The sequence below is a fragment of the Cydia pomonella genome, chromosome 2, assembly GCF_033807575.1.
Source record: "Cydia pomonella isolate Wapato2018A chromosome 2, ilCydPomo1, whole genome shotgun sequence".
In the NCBI taxonomy this organism is placed as follows: domain Eukaryota; kingdom Metazoa; phylum Arthropoda; class Insecta; order Lepidoptera; family Tortricidae; genus Cydia; species Cydia pomonella.
Genome location: NC_084704.1, coordinates 19,498,093 through 19,520,102, shown reverse-complemented (window position 1 = coordinate 19,520,102; position 22,010 = coordinate 19,498,093). Strand labels below are relative to the sequence as shown.

Sequence of the window (22,010 nt, the reverse complement as noted above, 5' to 3'; positions counted from 1 at the left end):
CATAATTTTTTTTTTCAGTCATTGCCTCCCGATTGATACTGTGTCAAATGATTTTAGATGCTATTTTAAATAATAAATAACCGTCAGCCGGTTGTATCGCGGTGGAAAGACCGTCAGCTGGTCACATGAACATGTAAAAAATACACGCCTATGTCCGCAAAGTATGCGTAATGCGTAATCCGTTTATTGAAACGCCTGATGGAATGCTACATGCAAAGTTTCATGATTTTGTTATCACTATCATAAAAGGAAAAGCGCTGATTTTTTACATGTCCATGCGACCAGCTGGCGGTCTTTCCACCGTGATACAACGGATACAACCGGCTGACGATTTTTTTTATCACAATATTATATTTAATAGCATCTAAACTATCATCTGACAAAGTGTCAAACGGGAGGCGTTGACTACATTTTTTGTACGTGTTTCGATGGCTGCCATTTCTCATCCCACCAACGGAGCGGCAGCTGTCGTCCATGTGGGTCCATCATACATAGGCGTTAACCACTATACGAGCTATCGCTCGGGAGGCGATTGGTCATTAAAATTTCTTACTGGCTCGCGGTCTATATGACGTGACCAGGGTGTAAGATTGAAAATCAGCAGTTAAAATAAAAGGTCATTTTGGTGCAATCACATCTCATCTTTCGAAGCTACTTATTGACGAATGATGTAACATTAAGTTTTAATCGGATGGTTAGGCAGACTTCGGCAGATCTTGTATTATTACAGTGCCAAAGTTAATCTCCTGTTTATCTTGTGGTTTCAGAATGCGTATCAGCGCTCGTCGAGCTTCCCAAATTTGGCGAGACAGGCAGAACGAGCCGCTCGATACTGCGGTCTACTGGACAGAGAGGGTGCTCCGCTGGGGACAGCAGGCGCCCCTCCACTCCGGCGCCAAGCACCTCGCTTTACACGAATACGCGCTACTCGACGTCGCTGCCGCCTTGCTGGGGGCCATCGTGTTGTCTATTCTACTGCTACATTACACAATCTTCACCCTTATCCCTAAAACAATAAGTGCTAGTTTTGGTAAAGAGAAAAAGAAGATTCATTGATGTTTGGCTGTGGTCCAGGTGACATAATAGGTATTTTTGGTAATAGATTAGTCTAGTAACACATTGTTATTTAGGTAGGTATGTAAAAATGTGGGAAGTAATATAAAATTTACGCATTGGCACGGTGCGAAACCGGTGGAATGAGAAGTGGCGCTGATTGTCACAAACACACGTTATCTTATGGAATGTCAAACATGAATACTATTAGCGGCAGCCGTTGCAACTAATTCTACTCCAAAAATGTTGCTTAGAAAAGTAGACAAAATGAGAGCAAAACCAGTCGTGCTCCTAGGTGAAAATTATAGATCTACCGTCCCAAATGTATAAAATTTAGATATTGCATCAATAGATAGGTAGATGAATTTGCCAATGTCTATTTTACCACCAAAGTTACTAATATTTTATGAGAATCAACAAAACTGTCTCGGTAAATAATTATTACCTACTTAGAGTCAAACCAAGCTAAGTCAGCAGCGATTTTGATAGTCCACAGCCTGTACAACTGTTAAGAAAACGTCACAATTACAAAATCGCTGCCAACTTATCTTGATCTGACTTTTTTCCTAGTATATTTAATGTTATAGAATAGAATTGTGTAGGTGGATAAGCGTTATTTAACTTGTGCTCTCAATTAAACATATCTTTAAAAAATCCAGTTCCTAATATTTATTATCTTATAACGTACTTGAAAGCGCGCAAGGGATCTACCCTTTTAATAAATATTATAATGAATATATTGTGATATTGTGATAAAAATATTTTAACCAACATTTCGTCTTCGATTATATTAATCTGAATAGATTATGCGAATGCCAGTTACTTTGCTACGGTTTGTTAGTACTGTTAGTAGGTCCGTAGCAAAAATAGCTATACCTACTTTTAACGCCTTTTTTTACGAGCTGTTGGTTCGTTTGAACATCAATATCTGGACTTGGTTTTCTGAATTAGAACAGCTACGAGGAATTGCTGATTAATGTAAAATAACTACACTAAAGGGACCATTATCTAAATTCAGCTGATGCAGCGTTCTGATGTTGATATTAATGATATTTTAAATGTTTTGTAAATTCTACGCTTATATAAGGGTCCCAAGTCTCTTTTAGGACCGGGACCTAGTCTCTCCAGTTTTCCCCTAATCGGCCGTATACTGTTATTGCATCGTTATTGTTACAGTCGGCTAGGTAACCATAATATATTTATAAAACAAGGGGTTTTGCGGTCCCTAGTAGGTAAGCACAATCTTCAATCATATAACATTTCTAATAATAAGCAATTAAGCAACTACCTTACAAGCATTCGCAGTTCGTTCTGCTTCTATACATAAAAGTAAACACTTACTTAGATACTTTAATTCCAATGTAATAAGTAGGTAATACACCAGGTACAGTCGTCATCAGATATATATATCGAACATAGTGCCTACAAAAATCTCTACACATATTATGACGGCATTCGAATTGTTAATACTTAGAGTGATGTTCTGATATTTTTGATAGCAACTGGGGGCCTACCGCGAAAACCGAAATTCGCAAATTGCGGGGATCTTTCTCTTTTACTCCCACTAAGACGTAATTAGAGTGACAGAGAAAAATGCCCGCAATTGACGAATTTCAATTTTCGCGGTTACAGCCCTGTACTCCATGGAGTACTACCTCAGTACTACCCACCCCACTGAATACTAGTGAATACATTCAGCAGCGTACCTATTCTATAAAGTAGGTAAATAATACCTACTGTCGTAGGTGAATTAGAATTAATTAACTTATGTCACAACTGATTCTCTATAAATCTATTAGAGCAGGCCATTTTGAGAATTATTTTCGGCTGCTGGCTTTAATACATTTTTGTGTATGTACCTACACTTGGCGCACGAAAGTTATGGTGTACCTGTACCTACCTACGAATCTGTCTCGGGCCGGGTCTTACGCTTCTTCGTAGTTCGTGCACGAACTGTAGTCAGTTCTAGGTGAAAGGCATTGTTTAAACCCTAGCTAAAGTATTTATAATTTTGTTTTGTTATTTGTGAGTAACCTTATGCCAAAAATAAAAAGGGATACCATTTATTGTAGTTTATTTTTGATCAACTTACACATCATTTCAGTAAGCATTGGCGAACGAAAAACATCTTAATTTAATACATAAAAATAGAAACATCAAAAACAAAAAAATAAGTGTGTAATCATGATTATTATTCAAATCGTCAAAACAATTTGTGTCGAAGTTTAGTCAAAGGTCCCACTATGTCGCTTACCATAAGGACGAGATTTGCTTGTATCCTTATATGAATAATCTGTCAAAGTCAAAGCGTCCTTATGGCATACAACAAAGTAGGACTTTTTGCTTGGAAATGACACATTTAAAGTTTGCTTTATTACAAACATATAAGGTATACACAATCCTGTAAAATAGTGCAAATAGTGTTTATATAGAATTACCAATAGGTAAACAAATACACAAAATAGATTGGAGTCCAAGACTTGCATGTAAATAAGCATAAAATGTTGAATAAATTTCTCTCCAAAGTTAACTCATGTTACTGTATACATTACACTCCATATAGCCTTTTCAACCCTTAGCCATATTTTGCGAGTTGAATATATAGACTGTAACTACTTCACAACACCCGCTCGTAAAAGCCCTATTTATGTTTCGATATGTGTGCAAAGTAATTACATGTAAATTATGAGTTGTTTCGTAAGATGATTTTGAATTTTAAAAATATAATAGAAAAAATATATGATTGAATTTGTGATTTATTGTTGTTCAGCTAGTATTTTCCTTGCAAAGCTGTTAAGAAAATTGTATGCTTCACTTGGCAGCAAAGTTTGTTCACCTTACATGCCTTAAAACTCAGCAATGCGCAAGATTCTCTTGTGCTGGGCCTCAATATCAGCATGAGTGGTAAACAAGAATTTTGCTATTTGTGAAACCAATTACTATTGTATGTGTCTAAACAAGCAAAGCTATAATAGTTGAATAACATACTAACAATATAATGCCTGTTATACAAGCTGCTCCATTTGTAACTTTTTAATCTTTATGGGCAAAATCTGCACCATCTCCTTACACAAACTGTATTCTTCTTGCATCATTGAAGCTGCATCAGGGTCATTAGTACAGATGTCCACAACAGCCTGGTATGAGTCAAAACTCTTCTGAGCATTCTCTAGTTGAGTGTTCTTATCTAGAGCAATTCTCTTCATACTATTTCTACCTATAAATGCATATGCACTTATTACAGGCCGTACATGATCACTATCTAATTTAAGTGGCATTTTACTGTTTTTATCCTTCACTGAGTTGATAAAGTTATCATACATTTCAATACTCTTTTCACATAGTGCATTAATTTTCTTCAATGCATGTGCGGTAGGTCTCTCATTTGAATTATTTAACTTTTCCAATTTTATATTGAGTATATCTGTGTAGACTTCACCAAGTTCATACCACAGTTGTCGACAGTACTGTAGATAGTATGTAGGGTTGATTTCTTTTATCAGTTCTTCCAGCATGTCTATACGCCGCTTATGCATTTTGGCGCGCCTTTCATCATCCTCTTCAAAAAATGCCAGGTAAGAATAAGCTTGAGAACTGTCCTGAACAAGCTCTATGTAATCTGATGCTAAAGTATCCAATTTGTAGTATTCTTTAGCTTTATTTAACCAGCTCTGGCAACTTAGAAACACTTCCCTGGCATCTTGGTAAGTGAGTAGGAACTTATCTGTAATTTTCTTTTCATACACAGACACATCCAGATCAGGAAATATTAGGTTTTTAATGTCTCCATCACAGATATTTCCTTCATCTTCAAGTTTCAAATTAGACATGTCTGAAATAGGAAGAAATTTATTTATTTATTTAAACTTTATTGCATAAATTTATAGATAGTAAATTTAATACAAGATCAAAATTAGTTGATAAAAGATAATAAGGACAAGAGGTATATCAAAAACCATTGCATGGAATGCAATACAAAAATAAATACAAACACAATAATGGTTTCAAAATAAGAGTGTTAGTGTTTTGAACTTATAACTACATTAAGGTAAAAATGGTGTCCTTAGGTAAAAGGATCACAACTTCGATAACAGCATGATACTTGTAATAAATAATTAAACATATGAATATAAAGTCCAAAATATCAAAACTAACCAGTTACTGCATCAGCACTCATTTCACTGTCCGTCATCAACCTAGCCTTTGAAGCAGTCATAAGCAGCAGGCAATACTTTACCCAGCACCGAGCCACATCGGCTGATCTGTGTTTGAATGTTTCCACTTTAGCTAAAAATGCATCATCATTACTGGCGGACTCCATCATTTTCTTCTCATACTTCTCAAGGATGGTAGAAGCTGCTGCTAAGTGATGTCTTGACTGGTAAAAACCATTCTGCTCAGCAAAGAACTGAGACAGTGTGGCAGAATTTAAAGCCCAATCTATAGGCTCATAGTCTGAGTACTGCAACTGCCTGCGCAGAGTTGAATGACAGTACACACCTGACTTCAAATTCTCTTTCAATGTACCATATACCTGTGCCAAGTAGTACAGAGTCAATGTATATGCTTTCTCCAGTAGCATGAAATCCGATACAGGAGTCTCCTCAAAGTTCGCAAGCATTTGTTCAATAGGCAAAGGCATTTGTAAAGTACATTTGAAAGATTCATACAGTTCTTTGGCTTTAAGTAAAAATACTTTAGCTGTTTCCGGATTATCTCGACTTGACCATAGAATGCCTAAATTATTGTAAATATTAAGCACAGTCGTTATGACCTCTGGTTTTAACGAATTTTCGGAAAGCAGATTCACTGCTTCTGTAAGAACTTTTTCGCTGGCCGTCAATTCTTCCGTGTCCATGTTAATGATGCCTATGTTTAAGAGAACTGTTCCCATCATCGCATCCAGCTTTACCCTGTCCAAATCGGTCTGGGAGCCTATTATTTTGGTAAGAGATTCGCGCATGGTCAACAATAACTCTTTTGCTTTATATTTCGATAGATACGGCTCCGTTTCCGGGTCATTTTTGCTCTCCTCGTCGAGTAGCTTCCTTACTTTATAATAGCTCTCTTTGAAATCGTTAAGCACTTCTTTCTCAGTCATATTTTCTGCCATTTCCCCCATTATTTGCATATCACACTTGAGTCTTTAAGAAAACTAATTATACCTTTGTATATCACAATTAGTTACTGTACTCTTGTTAACATTTTGTGTTTATTTTGGTAATTAGTTTCGCTAATAATATAATTTACGTTTTCAGTGATTATATGCTCTTTGACGTTTTCTTCTAATTTAACATTTGCTTTTTTTTTAATTGACTTAAGAGTTCCCCATAGAAACTTCCATCTCCCTTTTCACACCCTTAAGCGCCAATTACATCCACACTTCCCGATATCAGTCCCGATGTCGGGCCTAATAATCGTTTTCCGTTCCACGCAATATCAGCACAAAGAGCATATAATCACTACGTTATATCAACACATCGTTAACAATATTTGAAATGTAAAAAATACTTTGCAAATTGTCTCTAACTACTTAATTTTTTTGGCATATGAACCATTTTTTTTCGCTTCAAATATTTGCTGGTATTTGGTGAAACGGAAAAATGCTCTTGCTCGAGCCTGATAGTGTCGATGTAATTGTCACTTTAAGAGGTGATTTTTGGGATAAAAACTGTGCTATGGTCTTCCCCGGGACTCAAAACTATCTCTATAACAAATTTTAACTAGGTTTAAGCGTGAAGAGGAATAGGGTTGTTTCCATCTACAAATCTTAGGGCAGAATTGTATCCCAATAAATTCTTTTGGATTATAAGAACATGTTAAACTACTTTTAGGGGACCTGTAATGACCATATTTTTGTAAATATTGAATTTAAAATATCTTTTGGCACACGTCACGTGACCAAACTGGAAACGTCATTGAAGATTCTGATGACGTCACAACTCTCGGATTGACACTGTTGATAGGCGATAAACAACAAATGACAAATGTCAGTTGACAGTTCGTATCTTCTACGTGTTTGTAGTTGTGTCAAACCGTAAACTTTGACGTCACACAATTTTCAAAGATCGTTTAGGGCGCGAAAGCATCTGTCAAAATATATTTTGTTAATTTAACATATTTAAAGCAGTTTTTAGTATAAAAGTTGAATTTTAAGGCAACTTTTAGTTAATATAGAATGTAATACAAGCGTTTCGAAAAATTGGAAGCAACTCTATTAGAAAAAAGTTTTATGTTTTTACTTCGGAATGGTGTACCTAAATGTTACCATAAATAAATTTGACATTTCTGATTTATACTAAAATAATGCTCATGCTCAATAAGCATAAGTTTTACGAAATAAAAACCATCACTGAAACTTGCACTGTTTAATGTTTTATCTATTTTAGTAACCTTCACACTACCCATTGATTGTGTACACGTCCTTATGACAATACGTCTTTCTTTTGTATCATGGTTCCATTTTTATCGCACTATCTATCACTATCGCACACGAAAGTGATGGCTGTCGTTGAGATTCAAAATAGCGAAGACGTCTCGAGAATATTTTTTATTTTTTGCTCATTCATGTTGTTTAAAGTGTAATATTGATAGCTTAATATGCAGTTAACTATCGTGGAAGTGTGCAGCTAATGAAAAACTTATCTTGAAACGCGTTTAACCATGTTTTAATCAACACCCGGCAATCCATCGTGGCTTTTAGTAAAGTCCAGCTATCTCTTTACTAAAAGCAACTACCGAACAACGTCATGCTCTACGAGCACACTTAAAATTTACAACGAAACATGACATTGGCAAAATCATCATAGATTTGATGGAAGCCATATTTTAAAAGAAGTGCGAAAGGGACGCGTGACATGACCAGGCTGACGCAACTAGGAACAAAATAAGTTTTGTATGGAACTTGTTTCGCAAATCTTTGCCAACGAAGAAAAATAAAACGTCAGTGCTATTTATTCTGTCAAGTTTACATCAAGTCAACTGTCAGCCTAATTGTTTTGTTTGTTATGAAGGCTTCAATGTTTTGTTCGGGTATTTCGTGCAATTTCTTTATTATTTAGTGAAAATATCGAAAATTGTGATTCGTGATCAGGGTAAAGAGCGACTTTGTTATAATGCCACCGAGAAAATGGTGTACTAAGTGTGAAATATGTGGCAAGCGAGCCACTCGAGAAAATCACGAAAAAAGGGATTTTATGGCGAAATTTCCCTTGGATAAAGACCGGTACGTATTGCTTTAGATACTTTTGACCTTATTTTGGTGCAGCAGGCTTTAAACACATCGAAAATTTGATATTTTATATTATTTTTAGTTGTGAACTAGGGATGTACTAAAACTATCGATAATTGTATGTTTATTTGTATATCAGTGTAAGTAATTAAATAAAATATGTGAAATTTCCTGAGAACTTGCATGCAATATGACACAAAATTAATTCGTCGAAGATTTTCAGTGGAAAATTATCTATCATCTATGCATTAATGGTCATTATTTGACATATTTTTTTAATCTAGTAATTATTTAATATATTAATCTGAAATGTAAGTAAATTAATCTCTCTTTTTGTGATCAATAAAAAATATTATACGACATTATTACACAAATTGACTTAATCCCATAGGAAGCTCAATAAGACATGTGTTGTGGGTACTTAGACAACGATATATACATATAAATACATAGAAAACATACATGACTCAGGAACAAATACGCATCACACAAATAAATGCCCGTACCATAATTTGAACCTGGGACCATCGGCTTCATAGGCAGGGTTACTGCCCAGTAGGCCAGACCAGTTCTCATGACAGACATATAAATACATAAAAAGTTAGAGCATTGATAAAGGGTCGTTGATAACTGGATGCCGAAAAACATGATTTATAGATGCATATTAGCGCTAAATAATCAGTTGATCATCTCATTAGCAAATACTTGGAATATAAACTGTAGATAAAGTCATGTTTGTCCAAGGCTGTATGTTTTCAGATGCAGGCAGTGGGTCAAATTTGTTGGGAACGAAGACCTGACGATACATCTTCCCATAGAAAAGTAACATTTATTGAAACATGTATGTGCAGAACATTTTGAAAATAAAGAGTTAAATAAAAAAAACAAGACTTAAAAACTATATTAAAATAATTCGGGTCCACATTAAGCCCGACCAGATATTAGTCCACTCAAAGAACTATCCACTATATAACATACAACTTAAATGTGGACTCGATGCTAACCTGATTTCTAGTACAAAATTTTTAGACAGGAGCCTATGTTTCAACCCTCCCCATTTTATCGATATCGATAAGAATCGCAAGCGTGTAGCGTACTACACTATTTAAATCGGTTATGTTGGTATTATGGTTCCTTGACAGTTCTTTGTCGTAGATTTTGGTAATGATTTGCGAAATAAACCGAGTCCACTCGCTAGTATGGAAGTCCCGTCTCTTAAAACGTAGTGATTATATGCTCTTTGGACATGACAAGTGATAAAAATGCGACCATGACACGCCGCAGCATGGTGATCCTTATTGAACTATCTATGATAGATATAATAGAGCATTCAAATTATTGTAATTTATTTATATACATTGTACTGATAATATCTTATAATCTAACTGTTATTCATTATTCCTAAAAATCGTTCTCGTCAAAAATAATAAAAATTAAATGATATCATAAAATGCGATCGTCCACATACAAACAATATATTTGATAATTATAAAATTAGAGTCAGTGTTCTCAAGCCCAATCCAAAACGGCACATTTAAAACTTATTAAAATTGTAAATTAGATTAAACTCACAAAAGGCCTAACATACGTCAAGGGCACGTCGTCGGGCCATGCTGTGTGTAGAGCTCCGCTGTCGAACGTTCGTCACAATAGGCGGACTTATACATAGTGAAAATTTATCGGAGATCAGGAACCAATTTATCTAATTCAGTAATCAATGACGATCACATTTATGTAGCATTTATTGTCATACGTAATTTTTAAGCTGAAATTAAAATGTCACTCTACCAATGGTTTAGTCTAGAGTTTAGAACCTCTTTCCAAAGTAACAGCCATAAAAAACTAAAGAATGATGAGCAATAAGCCTGAAGCCATTGTCAAATTCCCCGCCAAAGCGATGGCATTTCAGATACACCTACTTTCCTTCAATAAAGGTAGGGTGTCCAGATCCAGATGAATCCAGTGAGATGTATCCAGTGATTAATAATTAATTAGACGGTGAAGAAGATTGCATGTGATCTCGCGTATTGAATTCTATTTAGGTGGGTAATTAATTTTTTTCAAGTCCTGATCACCGATTAAATTTCACCGTATTATATTGTAATATATGCTGTGCAAATGTCAGCTTTATAGTACTGAGCTGCCACGGATAGTCAGACGAATCTACAATTCTACATTCTAACATGAATACATTATTCGAGTTTAAAAATGTAAAATTTTAACAATTTTTTTTATGTTATGACGAGAAAAAAAATGTTTGGCAAATATAGTATAGGTACTTAAACGTATTTTTTATGATTATTTTGGCCATTTTGGCGCAGCCGTGCGCCCTGTGACGTCACAGGCCGCGCGCACGGTTTTACTCACGTCGCGGGGCAAGCGCCACATTTACACAATTTCGAAGGTTCTGGGGTACAATACATAGCACGTTTATTAGGAATATTTGAATATTACGGGAAGTAGAATCGACTGACATTTCCAAAAAATTAATGCATGTAGCAAATTTACAGTTAGGTATATTTCATCAAGTTCGCCATGCATGGCTGCCTTAGCCTCGACTTTGCTCTGACATCCTGTTATCCAGTTTTCTGAGAATTAGATAAAGATCAACACTACACACACACACGTATGTACAAATTGTACATCCAGGAGGTAAGTAAACTATAAGTTACAGGTAACACTAACTGGGCAGGTCTGCCTATTTCAAGTTTACACCACGCCAATTTATGATACCCATAATACATATGTATTACAATACACACAGTATTTGTCGTTTCCAAGCAAAAAGTCCCAATTTGTCGCTTGCTATAAGGACACTTTAACAGGTTATTCGTACAAGCAAATCTTGTCCTTATGGTAAGCGACAAAGTGGGACCTTTGACTAGACTTGGACACAATATTAGTAATCAATAGTAGATTGTGGGACAAGGGATGAAATGGTGGCCGAAGGGGGACAGTTGGGTACCTTTCCTTGTAAGTATAAACTCTTATAGTATTTCTTGAGGGTACTTTCAATTAACAATTTAAGTAAAAGTTTCGTGATTTATGGAATAGGGAGTTAAATATGAGAATGGAAATTGTACAACAAATCCATTTTATATCAAATTTTAAAGTATCATTTTCTACACACTTTTTAGAACAACGACTCACTTTCAGAGCAATGAAAAGAAATATGACGTGAGACACGAACCACGACAAAAATAAAGTCCCCATCATAATGATCTCAGAAGGCCTCGCCTCCTTCAATTCCATAAATTTTTAATGTCGATTATGGATGCCTTACTTATTATGAACCTACTATCACTGAGAATATATAGCCAGAGCGTCGAAGGATGAAAGTGGACACTACGTAACCACTTCTCCTTACAAACGTAGGTAGTCCCTATTCAGTCAGATATTAGGTAGGTAGTCACATATTAACATTATAGAAAATATTTTGACTCTATAGATGTATATTATCCACAGCTACGCCTCATTTGAAATTTTTAAATTGTAATAATAAAAGCATTCAAGATTTTTTATTGAATTTTTTCTTTGCTCTTAATTTAATAAAAAAAAATCGAAAAACGTCAAACGAAGAGGCATATCTATGGTTAATATACATAAAAATGTCTATAGGTAAATATTTTTCACAACTTCAAGATCCAGACAGGAAAATGGGAACTACGTTTGTATGGAGGATCGGTCGTTTTTCTTAATCTCATGCATCTCCTAATAACCGAGGTATTTACTTGCCGATTGGGATAATCATTGAATTAAAATCTATTTAAGATACCTATAATATACATATAATTAATGATTAGAGATATATCATTTTTATTCGACATTCGCCCCCGCCACAGCACCTACACGCTCACACCTAATAGTTACCTAGTACTTATTTGTTTAACAAGGGCGCAAAGTTGTTGTTTAACTGGTCGTGCTAATATTGATACCCGTGCAAGAGAATGATTCCAAAATTGAATCTCAAGCGTAGCGAGTGGTCCGAAAAGTGGAATCATGATCATTGCGGGGGTTTCAAGGTACGATGGTCAAACAAATTTTGCTACTAAGTGAAACAAAAATATTCACCACACCAACGCGAGGAAAACACTAAGTGTAAGTAAAACATCAAACAAAATTAAATCCACACGAACGATATTAAATATTTATCATTCACAATCATCATTTCACCAGCCAAAAGTCAATTCACCAGCCAACATAAGGAAACAACTAAAATTTTGCATCAAATTACTTCGCCACTCTCTTGTGGACAAAGTGCAACTTTCACATCAGTTTTTGAATAATCAAGAGAGCCTTTACGAGCTGGTGTGAGGAAAAGTCATTTTACAGTACACATGGTGCTACTTTACCGCACAAGTGCACAAATTTTAAAGGGCCATATGTACTGTGAAATGTTGTACGATACACGGGCATATAGAGATTATTCACAACTCGTATCGATTTAAAACACTCCTTTCGTGTTTTAATTTATCACCACTCTCGTTGCGAATTTCCTACTTTTCGCACTCGTATCGTAATGTACTATTATGAGCGCAAACAAAAAAAAGGACTTGATTTGTATGCATCTATGTACAAAGGGGTTATTTTATTTATTCATTCACCTTTTTGCAGGAAACTTTCTGCTAGCATGCTGCTAAGAGAGACCGACGCTGAGGGCTTACGCACGTTCATCGTATTGCCTCTCTGTCGCCCTTGTAAATTCGAACGTAAGCGTGACAGGGAGGCACCACGTCGAACAACGTGAGTGGTAGTCCCTCTGTCCCCTTCAGCAAAAGTATCTGTCCAGCGAAACGTAGGGCATAGCAGGAGCGCGCTTTTCAAAAATGATTTTCCTCTATATTTTTGAAGGATCTTTATTGGAATTAAACGTATGTATAAAAAAATATTGCTCTAATTACGTTAAAAACGTACAGCCCAAAGCAGATGACCTGCAGGGAAAAATAACAACTTGGAACTCATGAGCACGACAGAGAGCGCTAACATCCCAACTCAATAAAGGTCCCTCAAAATATATTTACAAATTGATCTGTGTTTTTTGCACTTAGCGCTTTAGATCTGCCTCATGCCCATGCCTTAAATAAATTCATATACAAGTATTCTCTTAAATACTCAAACAAACGCAACTACAATTAATAAATACTTAACTAAACTTAACATTGTTACTAGGAAAACTAGCAATGGAGAAGGCGACGTTAATTGCCCAATAGATAGTGCTGTCAACGATGGTCCGTTTTTTGTAAAGGAATTCGAAAATATCATATCAATAGACAGTTAGATACTTGTTGTGATTGTGATTCTGAATACAGGTGGTACACCATTAATTTTATTACAATCAAACAGGCAGATCACGAAATTAGGATTTAACTGCGGCATATCGCTAAACGTGATAATCATTGTCTCGTTCCCTGGGTCGGCGGAGCCCCGCCACGCGTGTCTCTTATTTCTAGTCAGTTTGCCCTTCGGGCATCTGAAGCAACCTAAGTAACGAACCTATGTTAGATTAATGTGACTGTCGTATCGTCAAAACCTTATACAGGAACTTTACGATCTGCCTGATATAACGATCGGGCGCCTACATGTATACATTACCTCGGTATTTTCCCCGTTAAACTTTCAATTTGCACAGCAAAACACTTTCTCATTACACTTCTTATTTTACGTGGCATTCAGGGAGTAAAAACTCACAGTGGTATTCAGATTTTACGACTATTGGTTTCATAATAATTATGATTTAAATAACACATTGAAACGATGGGCAGTTAGATTGTATTTATTTCCTCGCAGGTGAGGTGTAATGAAAAAACATTATGAGTAAGCATTCTCAAAGTGAAGTCTATCGAAAATTTTAACAACATTTCACCGATCTGATGTACAGGGAGCGCTATTATCACTAAAGTTCTTTAATATTAGTTCTTGTATCATTTGGAAGTTTTGAAGGTTTGAAAACGGGTTATGAGTAACTGCCGCCAATAAGCACTCGTTAATGGAAATAAATGAAACAAGAAATGTATATTCACCTTGCTATTTCCTAAACTAAATTTACAGGCATGAAGGCTTTTGAAACCCGTAATACCTTCTTGATATTGAAAAACGACAAGGTATTATAATGTTCGGCATTAACTAATTTTTTGAAGTAGATATTTAGTTAACTTATTTCATAAAATAATAATCAAAGCGAGACATAAGTACCTATAAAAAGAATCGAGCAGGTACCTAAAAAGTACAATAATATACTAACTCTCGGTACAGAAGACCCACCTGGTATTTAGGGAGTGAGTGTCCTTGCTAAGGAAACATCACATTTAAAGACTTTTAAGAATTTGGGCATCATCTCCTTTAGAAAGCATAAGAAATTTATTGAAAATACTTTAAAAATTTAACTTGAAATAATTTTTTACCTAAGTATATAAAAGTATTTTCAATAAAGTATATAACTATATACTTAGGTAAAAAATTATTTCAAGTTAAATTTTTAAAGTATTTTCAATAAATTTCTTATGCTTTCTAAAGGAGATGATGCCCAAATTCTTAAAAGTCTTTAAATGTGATGTTTCCTTAGCAAGGACACTCACGCAATACAATTCTCCCGCAATATTAGTTGTATTAGTATCTCTACTCGTAGATTGTATAGTAGTTATACTACTATACAATCTACGAGTAGAGATACTAATACAACTAATATCGCGGGAGAATTGTACAATGTACATGCTGATAGATTTAGTGTTTTTCTGTATGTACAGTCAGCAAAATAATTACCTTAGCACCCCTGCATACATCTTTGTATACAAAAGCTTGCTGCAAACAATTCTCAGTCTCTATGTAAAAGGTAGCTTTTTCAACTAAATGGAAATAGGAGGCCAGATACTTTTTCTCATACTTGTACAAAAATCTGGCAAAGTTGCAGAGTTAGCTTAGACAGACTGTATTTATTAAATTCGATTTTGCTCCCAAACAAGCAAAAACAAGCCTGTCAGTTCCATTACTCATATTTGTTAGTTGTTGGCATATTTTCCTCAATTTTAGTCAGTTGCTATGGCTGTTTTATGGATATATGGAGTTAATCAATTTGTGTATTGTATTGGCAGATTTAATACTGGATTAACTGGATATCTCATATATTTAGATAATAGGCCAAAATATACATCTAAACTTTAAAATCTGTTGATAAAACAAGAAAATTGACAAGTATTCAAAAGTATGTATTTATTGCTACCCCGCCTGGTGGGTTGTCTGTTTGTATTCAGTTTCCTCTACAAAGCGAGAAAACGCTGGGATCAGCTACAAGTGTAGTGCTATAAAAATTTTAGCAGCAATAAAGTATTTTGATGACCGGTCTGGCCTAGTGGGTAATGACCCTGCCTATGAAGTTGATGGTCCCAGGTTCGAATCCCGGTAAGGGCATTTATTTGTGTGATGAACACAGATATTTGTTCCTGAGTTCTGGGTGTATTCTATGTATGTATTTATCTATACAAATGTATGTGTGTATATCATCACATAGTACCCATTGTACAAGCTTTGCTTACTTTGAGGCTAGGTTGGTGTGTGTAAGATTGTCCCTAATATTTATTGATTAAGTATAAGATTGAGACTAAAATATTCTTTTGTCTACAAAGTTATAGTGATAGAGAATATAGACTTCATAAAACATTTAAAAAACACTGAAAATGCACCTTTAAGACCCACATAATCGCTTCTTGTAAAAAGATAAACTATCCATTTAATGTTTTGAATAAAGTTAGTTCAGTCAATGTCTTGGGAACCAACCATGTCTAACCCAGTAAGTCACATTTAGTATTAAGTTTCTCTACAAATGCTTACTATGCTAATTTGATTGAATAAATCAGACTAGCATTCAGCATGCTACAAGCAAAGAAATAGTGTGGCCTTGCAATACATACAAATATTAGGAGCCATGGTCTGGTTCCTGTTCTTCTGTAGACATGGTCCTCGGAGGAGCAGAGTGGTTCAACTGTGAGAAAACTTCTTTTTCTCCTAAAGCCAGCGGGTCAGGCTGGGTATCAGAAGATGGAGCATAAACCATCATTGGGGATGGGGATGCTGGGCGCACGGTACCTGTTCCTCCTGTAGCCTCTTGCTCCTCTAAGAACCTGTCCATATAATCTGTATGTCCTGGATGAAGAGTATACTTTTTTTTCTCTAACCTAGCTTTGTTAGCAAATATATCATGTCGCTCTGTCTTCTTCCATATGTAATAGAATTGTACCAGTTCACCAACAGACCGAGTCCTTACTTTGTTTTGCCTTATCAGGTGAAAATCTTTACCGTGTGCTTTGAGGCCATTTTCAAAATTACGGCATTCTTCTTCAGACCACAAGCTGGCATGTGCCGGGGTTTGGGCAGAGATGCGCCGTCGCCGGAGAGCCTCTTCCACATTGTGGCCACACTGCTGCAACAAGAACAAGGCCTCTTCATCATCACGCAGCTGCTTCCCTCTAGGCACTGCTTCAACTCCACTGCCACAATTTAATGCATTAATCTTCTTCATATAATCTTCAATAACATTTTCCTCTAGGACAGTAGGGTTCCAGAGCAATTTATCCTCATTTTCATAGGGAAGAGCATCATCATAGCTACACAAACCCTCAGGAATACCTGCTTGGTAGTCACTGCCAACCATTATAGTTTTCTTCCAATCATCTTCATCCGGGCTGTAGTCATAGTCTTCTTCTTCTTCCGAGGGTGGCCGGGAGCCGGAACGTAAGCATCTTGTCGCCTCAGGGCTTGTTGTCTCTGTGTACAACTGTTGCAGTTCAGACTCAGGCTTCTCTACTTCTTCAGGTATGGGCTCAGGTATAGGTTCGGGTGCTGGCTTGTCCATATTCTTGTCTAAACCGTACAAGGCCAGCAACTCGTCTAAAGGCATGTCCCCTTCACGTTGCAGACTATTCAACTCCGCCTTAGGATCTTGTTGCTCCCCTGCCGCCAACGCTTCCTCTTCCTCCAACGTGCGCTCGTCGTCGAAGTCATTCACCATCATATCAACAGTAGGCTCGAAGAGAGACTTGTCGCTCCCCACGTCCATACTGGCATCGTGTTCGCTTACACTGGTCACCAGCGCGCAATCAGTCATGACTACAGCCACCACAGACCAGCAGTGCCGCCGAATATCACATCACAATAACATTTTCGCTATCTTTGAATTATAAAGCTGGTTCATAAATTAGACTACTCTAGCGGATAAAATATACCAAGAGAATAACATTTAATGCTGATTTCAAAGCGAAATACTATAAACCAAACAAAAATATTTTGACACGAAATCGTCCATGGCTGACACTAAATGTTGCCAGGTTAAAACTAAGTTTTCTACCATTCATGTTTTGTAAAAAAAACCAGCAATTGCGACTTCGTTTAACTCGCGCACCAAGGGTTCCGTAAAGCCTGACTGAAGAAATATATGATCATTGTCAGGCCTGATATCCGATTTCAGACCCGAGAAAGAATATTTTTCCGTGATGTGTGATGATGATGATGTGTTTTTGATAATTAAAAAAAAAGTTATCAAGATAGGTATGATTAAATATTTTCCGTAACATATATGATAATGTTATGTTTATTATTTAAAAATTTCATAATTTTTCGTTTGTAAACTTTGCAGATAAGAGGAGGAGGGATGGTATTTATGTCACATTTTCCTTCATTAGCGAGTTTTTTTACGATGAAAAAAATTGCTATGTAATGTTCAATTTGAGCTTGACCAAGTACCTAAGTACTTTTAAATATTGCTTCCTCCTATTAATAAAAAAAATTACATTTCCAACGTTAGGTTAGCGTTGTTTATACCTGAACGTAGTTATGCACTAACGTTCCAGTTCCAACCCACAGGTCAACCGAAATTGAGTTAATACTTCGTTTTTCGTCGGTTTTTTATCATCTGGCATCATGCCAGTCACGTTCTAACAAGTAGGTAAAAAAAAGTGCGAAAGTGACGCATGACATGACAAGTGATAAAAATGCGACCAATGTACCGCCGCAGGGTACCTCTTTTGACAGGCTTCCCTTTGAAAAATGAAAATGAAATTTTGCATAATATCAATTGTCCGAAATACACTTCGCATAGCAGTTTTCGCAGAAACATTTTTAACCGAATGATACTTTTGCATAATTGTATAATTACCATAACTGTCATGTCGCCTAATATTCATTTGGCAGAATATTGAATAGCAGAATAATAAGATCGTAGATTTTACTTTCGCAGAATTTCATGTAGCATAAATTACATTCTACCGAATTTGTAATGGCATACTGTTATTATTGCCGACTTTAATTTCGCAGAATTTTATGCAGCAGAATAAAAGTTCTGCCGAAATTGTTACAGCATAATGCTCATGTCGCTGACTGTAATTTTGCACAATATAATGTAACAGAATAGAAGTTCGGCCGGTATTTTATTATGGCATAGTTGTATCATAGCATAATGTAATGTAACGAACTGTTACCAATAAAGTTAGGTTACGTTAGAAATGCGACCCCTACAAAATAAGAACTGCTGCCAGAACTATAGGTAAAGTTAGGTTAGAAATGCGACCCCAACACAAAAGGAACTGTTGTCAGAAGTGTAGGTTAAGTTAGAACTGCGACCCCTATACAAAAGGAATTGCTGTAACAACTATAGTTTAAGTTAGAACTGCGACCCTTACACAAAAGGAACTGCTGCCAGAAGCGTAGGTTAGGTTAGGTTTCGGGGGGGTGCTGAGGTGACGTGCTTTCGAGCCCCCTGCACCCCCCTTAACGGCATGGACGGAAACGCCGCAGGGGAGGTTAGTGGGTATTCTGCTCCTCTCCCTCTGAATAGCAGAGGGGGTTACGGAAGGAGCGAGTCCCACATACCGCCCCCCAATGGGCTTCCCTCGCCCGGGGGGCGATGATGCGTAAAGGCATTCACCCCTGAGTCAACAAAAAAAAAAAAAGGTTAGGTTAGGTTACAACTGCGACCCCTATACAAAACGAACTGCTGCCAGAACTCTAGGTTAGGTTAAGTTAGATCAGCGACCCCTACACATAAGGAACAGCTGCTCGAACTGTAGGTTAGGTTAGAACTGCGACCCCTACAAAATAAGAACTGCTGCCAGAACTGTAGATTAGGTTAGAACTGCGACCCCTATACAAAAGGAACTGCTGCCAGAACTGTAGGTTAGGTTAGGTTAGAACTGCGACACCTACAAAATAAGAACTGCTGCCAGAACTATAGGTAAAGTTAGGTTAGAACTGCGACCCCTATACAAAAGGAACTTCTGCCAGAACTGTAGGTTAGGTTAAGTGTTAAGTACTATAACATAAATCAAAATACAATCAGGAATTTGTCAAATATTATTCGGTTCTATAACTGCATGCGATACCATTTCGGCAAGAAACTGTCAACCGTAAAATTATTATTCTCATCAACATTATGCCAAAGTACTATTCTGCTTAAAAAATGTGCGATATAACAATGTGTCTAACAAAATTGTGCGAAATAACAGTACGAGTATGCCAAGTAAGTCGTATGCGACACAATTTTCGGCTAAACCATTATTCTGTTATAGGATTAATATTCAAATTAACATTATGCCATTGCATTATTCTGCTTAAGAAAATTGGGCGAAATAACAGTATGCCAACAAATTTATGCAAAAAGTAATTCTGGGAAATGATGATTCTGCCAAGGGTTGTTATGCGAAGGTACAATATGACAATAAATTTTCTGCAACATATTAGTAATCCCTTTTGACATATTACATAATATGGCCACAAAGATTTCAGTGTTTATAGGTTAGTTTCTGAAATGAATGTTGACCCAAATGTTCCAACTCACTATTTTATTATTTTATTTTACTTAAAATTAAAATTAAACATGACATGCATACTAAAACGTTTTCATAAACGCTCTTTTAAAAATATATTTTTTTAATAATGTTTCACTTATATTAGAAACATTTCAAAAAATGCACACACGTACACTTGTTTATTCAAAAATGTTCCATATAGGTTTGGAACGTTTCTGTACTAACTATATAGGTTATACTTTTATTTCTGCAAAAAATGTTCCATGTATTTTGAAACTTTTTCGTTACCCTAAATGATCCTTTTGTTCTGTTCTTGTAAATACTCTTCCATGTATGTTGGAATGTGTTATAACAAAATATATGTGATCGTTTCAAAAAACATGTTCTACATATGTTTGTACTATTATTGGTATTTGACAAAGTGAAGAGTACCTAACCAAAAAAAAAACTTTTGTGGTACATTTTAGTTCAGTCAAACATAATCAAACTGAAAACGACAAAATGCTATTGGAACGTTTTTGAAAATAATATTTTTATATGAACCCAAAATCACAATCATACAAAAATATTTATTTCAAAAACGTTCCAATACCGTTTTAGGTAGGTAGATACACACCCTTGTATTATAAATTCTAAAATTTTGCAGAACATGTAACAACAAGTACATATTCTATAATAAAAACCATACTTTTCGTCTGTACTAGTTACAGGAGAAATGTGTATCACTAAAACATTAAATTACACTATCTCAAAATGAGGGCGCTGTGGGTTGGAACGTTAGTGCATAACTACATCTACTATTCCAAATTTCAAATCGATAGCTTAATGTAGTTCTCGAGATATTTAGCAATTTCACAGTCGGTAGCAGTATTACTGCCATATTATAGCAAATTTCAAAATTGATGTCGCTGCCAGGATTTTTGATATTTGCGGTAGTATTGAAGTTGGCATTAATATTGCAGTCGGCAGCAACAATCGCAGCGCGATTCTACTGTTACAAATGTCAAATTAGATGTCGCATAGAGTCTGGCTACTGAAATATTACACACATTTTTGGCGGGAAATTACAAAAAATCTTAGGTAGGTCACACTTTGTTTCTTTTCACACTTGTCCTGTTCATGAGATTCAGGTATTAAGAAACTCACGTACTTAATAAAAGTTATAGGCAAATGTTAGAACTAGTACTTATAGTATCAAAATATTAATAGAGCACCAACCTACTAATTGTTTACGACTTGTAAACATTGCGGTTTTTCGTTATACAAATACAACGCTTCACGTCGACTTCGCACATTGTCGTATTTATTTACGAGGTTAAATAATAGTTTGCGAACCTCACTCGGTATAGTCATTATTAATATTATTTAAATTAAACCCTTTATAAATCGCGAACTATATGAATGATATTTGAATAAATTGACAACAAACTTTAGCTTTTTTAAATCATAGACAACTGGTGATACAACAAGGAAATATCTGTCAACAATATTTGGCTAGCCAGACTCTAATAATGCTGCAGTAGTTCCTACAGCAGTAGCAAATGTCAAATACATAGGTCATTTACCTCATACAAAATCTATGAAATTTGGCTATATACAACTGTATCAAAATATAATCGTTCCGTAGCGGTGCGCGTCAACCACTGCTAGACACCAAAATTGGTGTGGGCCGCATTTACTTGTAGCGGCAAGGCGAAATCGCAGAGTGAGCCACGTCTGAGGGCCTACCGCGAAAGCCAAAATTCGCAAATCTTTCTCTTTTTACTCTTATTAAGACGTACTTAGAGTGACAGAGAAAAATGCCAGAAATTGATGAACTTCGATTTTCGCGGTTATAGCCTGGCTTCGTCACCTGTAGCCTCTTGGTACGACCGAACCCTCTCTTCTCAGGGCTTATCATTTTCTACTAAAAATAACAAACCCAAACACATGGC

General features: G+C 36.0%; 3 protein-coding genes across 3 annotated transcripts in view; 1 reads left to right on the top strand and 2 right to left on the bottom strand.

Annotated features, from left to right (window-relative positions):
• The window catches only part of LOC133534603 (UDP-glycosyltransferase UGT5-like), a 36,419-nt gene extending 33,302 nt beyond the window's left edge, over positions 1 to 3,117 (top strand). Inside the window, 1 exon segment of the mRNA XM_061873786.1 lies at positions 768 to 3,117. Coding sequence (XP_061729770.1) covers positions 768 to 1,056 — 289 coding nt within the window. The 3' untranslated portion in view covers positions 1,057 to 3,117.
• On the bottom strand, positions 3,111 to 7,128 carry LOC133534598 (KIF-binding protein-like). Its single transcript, XM_061873772.1, has 2 exons — positions 5,209 to 7,128; positions 3,111 to 4,885 (listed from the first exon to the last, which is right to left on the bottom strand). Exons 1-2 carry the CDS (start codon positions 6,182 to 6,184, stop codon positions 4,059 to 4,061), a joined length of 1,803 nt encoding a protein of 600 aa, XP_061729756.1. The 5' UTR covers positions 6,185 to 7,128; the 3' UTR covers positions 3,111 to 4,058.
• Positions 7,129 to 15,465: 8,337 nt separating this feature from the next.
• LOC133534594 (mesoderm induction early response protein 1) lies at positions 15,466 to 17,713 on the bottom strand. Its single transcript, XM_061873767.1, has one exon. The coding sequence runs from the start codon at positions 17,379 to 17,381 to the stop codon at positions 16,194 to 16,196; it is 1,188 nt and encodes a 395-aa protein (XP_061729751.1). The 5' UTR covers positions 17,382 to 17,713; the 3' UTR covers positions 15,466 to 16,193.
• Between the last annotated feature and the right edge of the window lie 4,297 nt (positions 17,714 to 22,010).

Excerpts from the sequence above, each read along its gene's own strand:
- LOC133534598 (XM_061873772.1), bottom strand. The coding sequence starts at position 6,184 with ATGCAAATAATGGGGGAAATGGCAGAAAATATGACTGAGAAAGAAGTG. Across the intron at positions 4,886-5,208 it reads GAGTGCTGATGCAGTAACTG|ACATGTCTAATTTGAAACTT; the intron begins GTTAGTTTTGAT and ends TTCCTATTTCAG.
- LOC133534594 (XM_061873767.1), bottom strand. The coding sequence starts at position 17,381 with ATGACTGATTGCGCGCTGGTGACCAGTGTAAGCGAACACGATGCCAGT.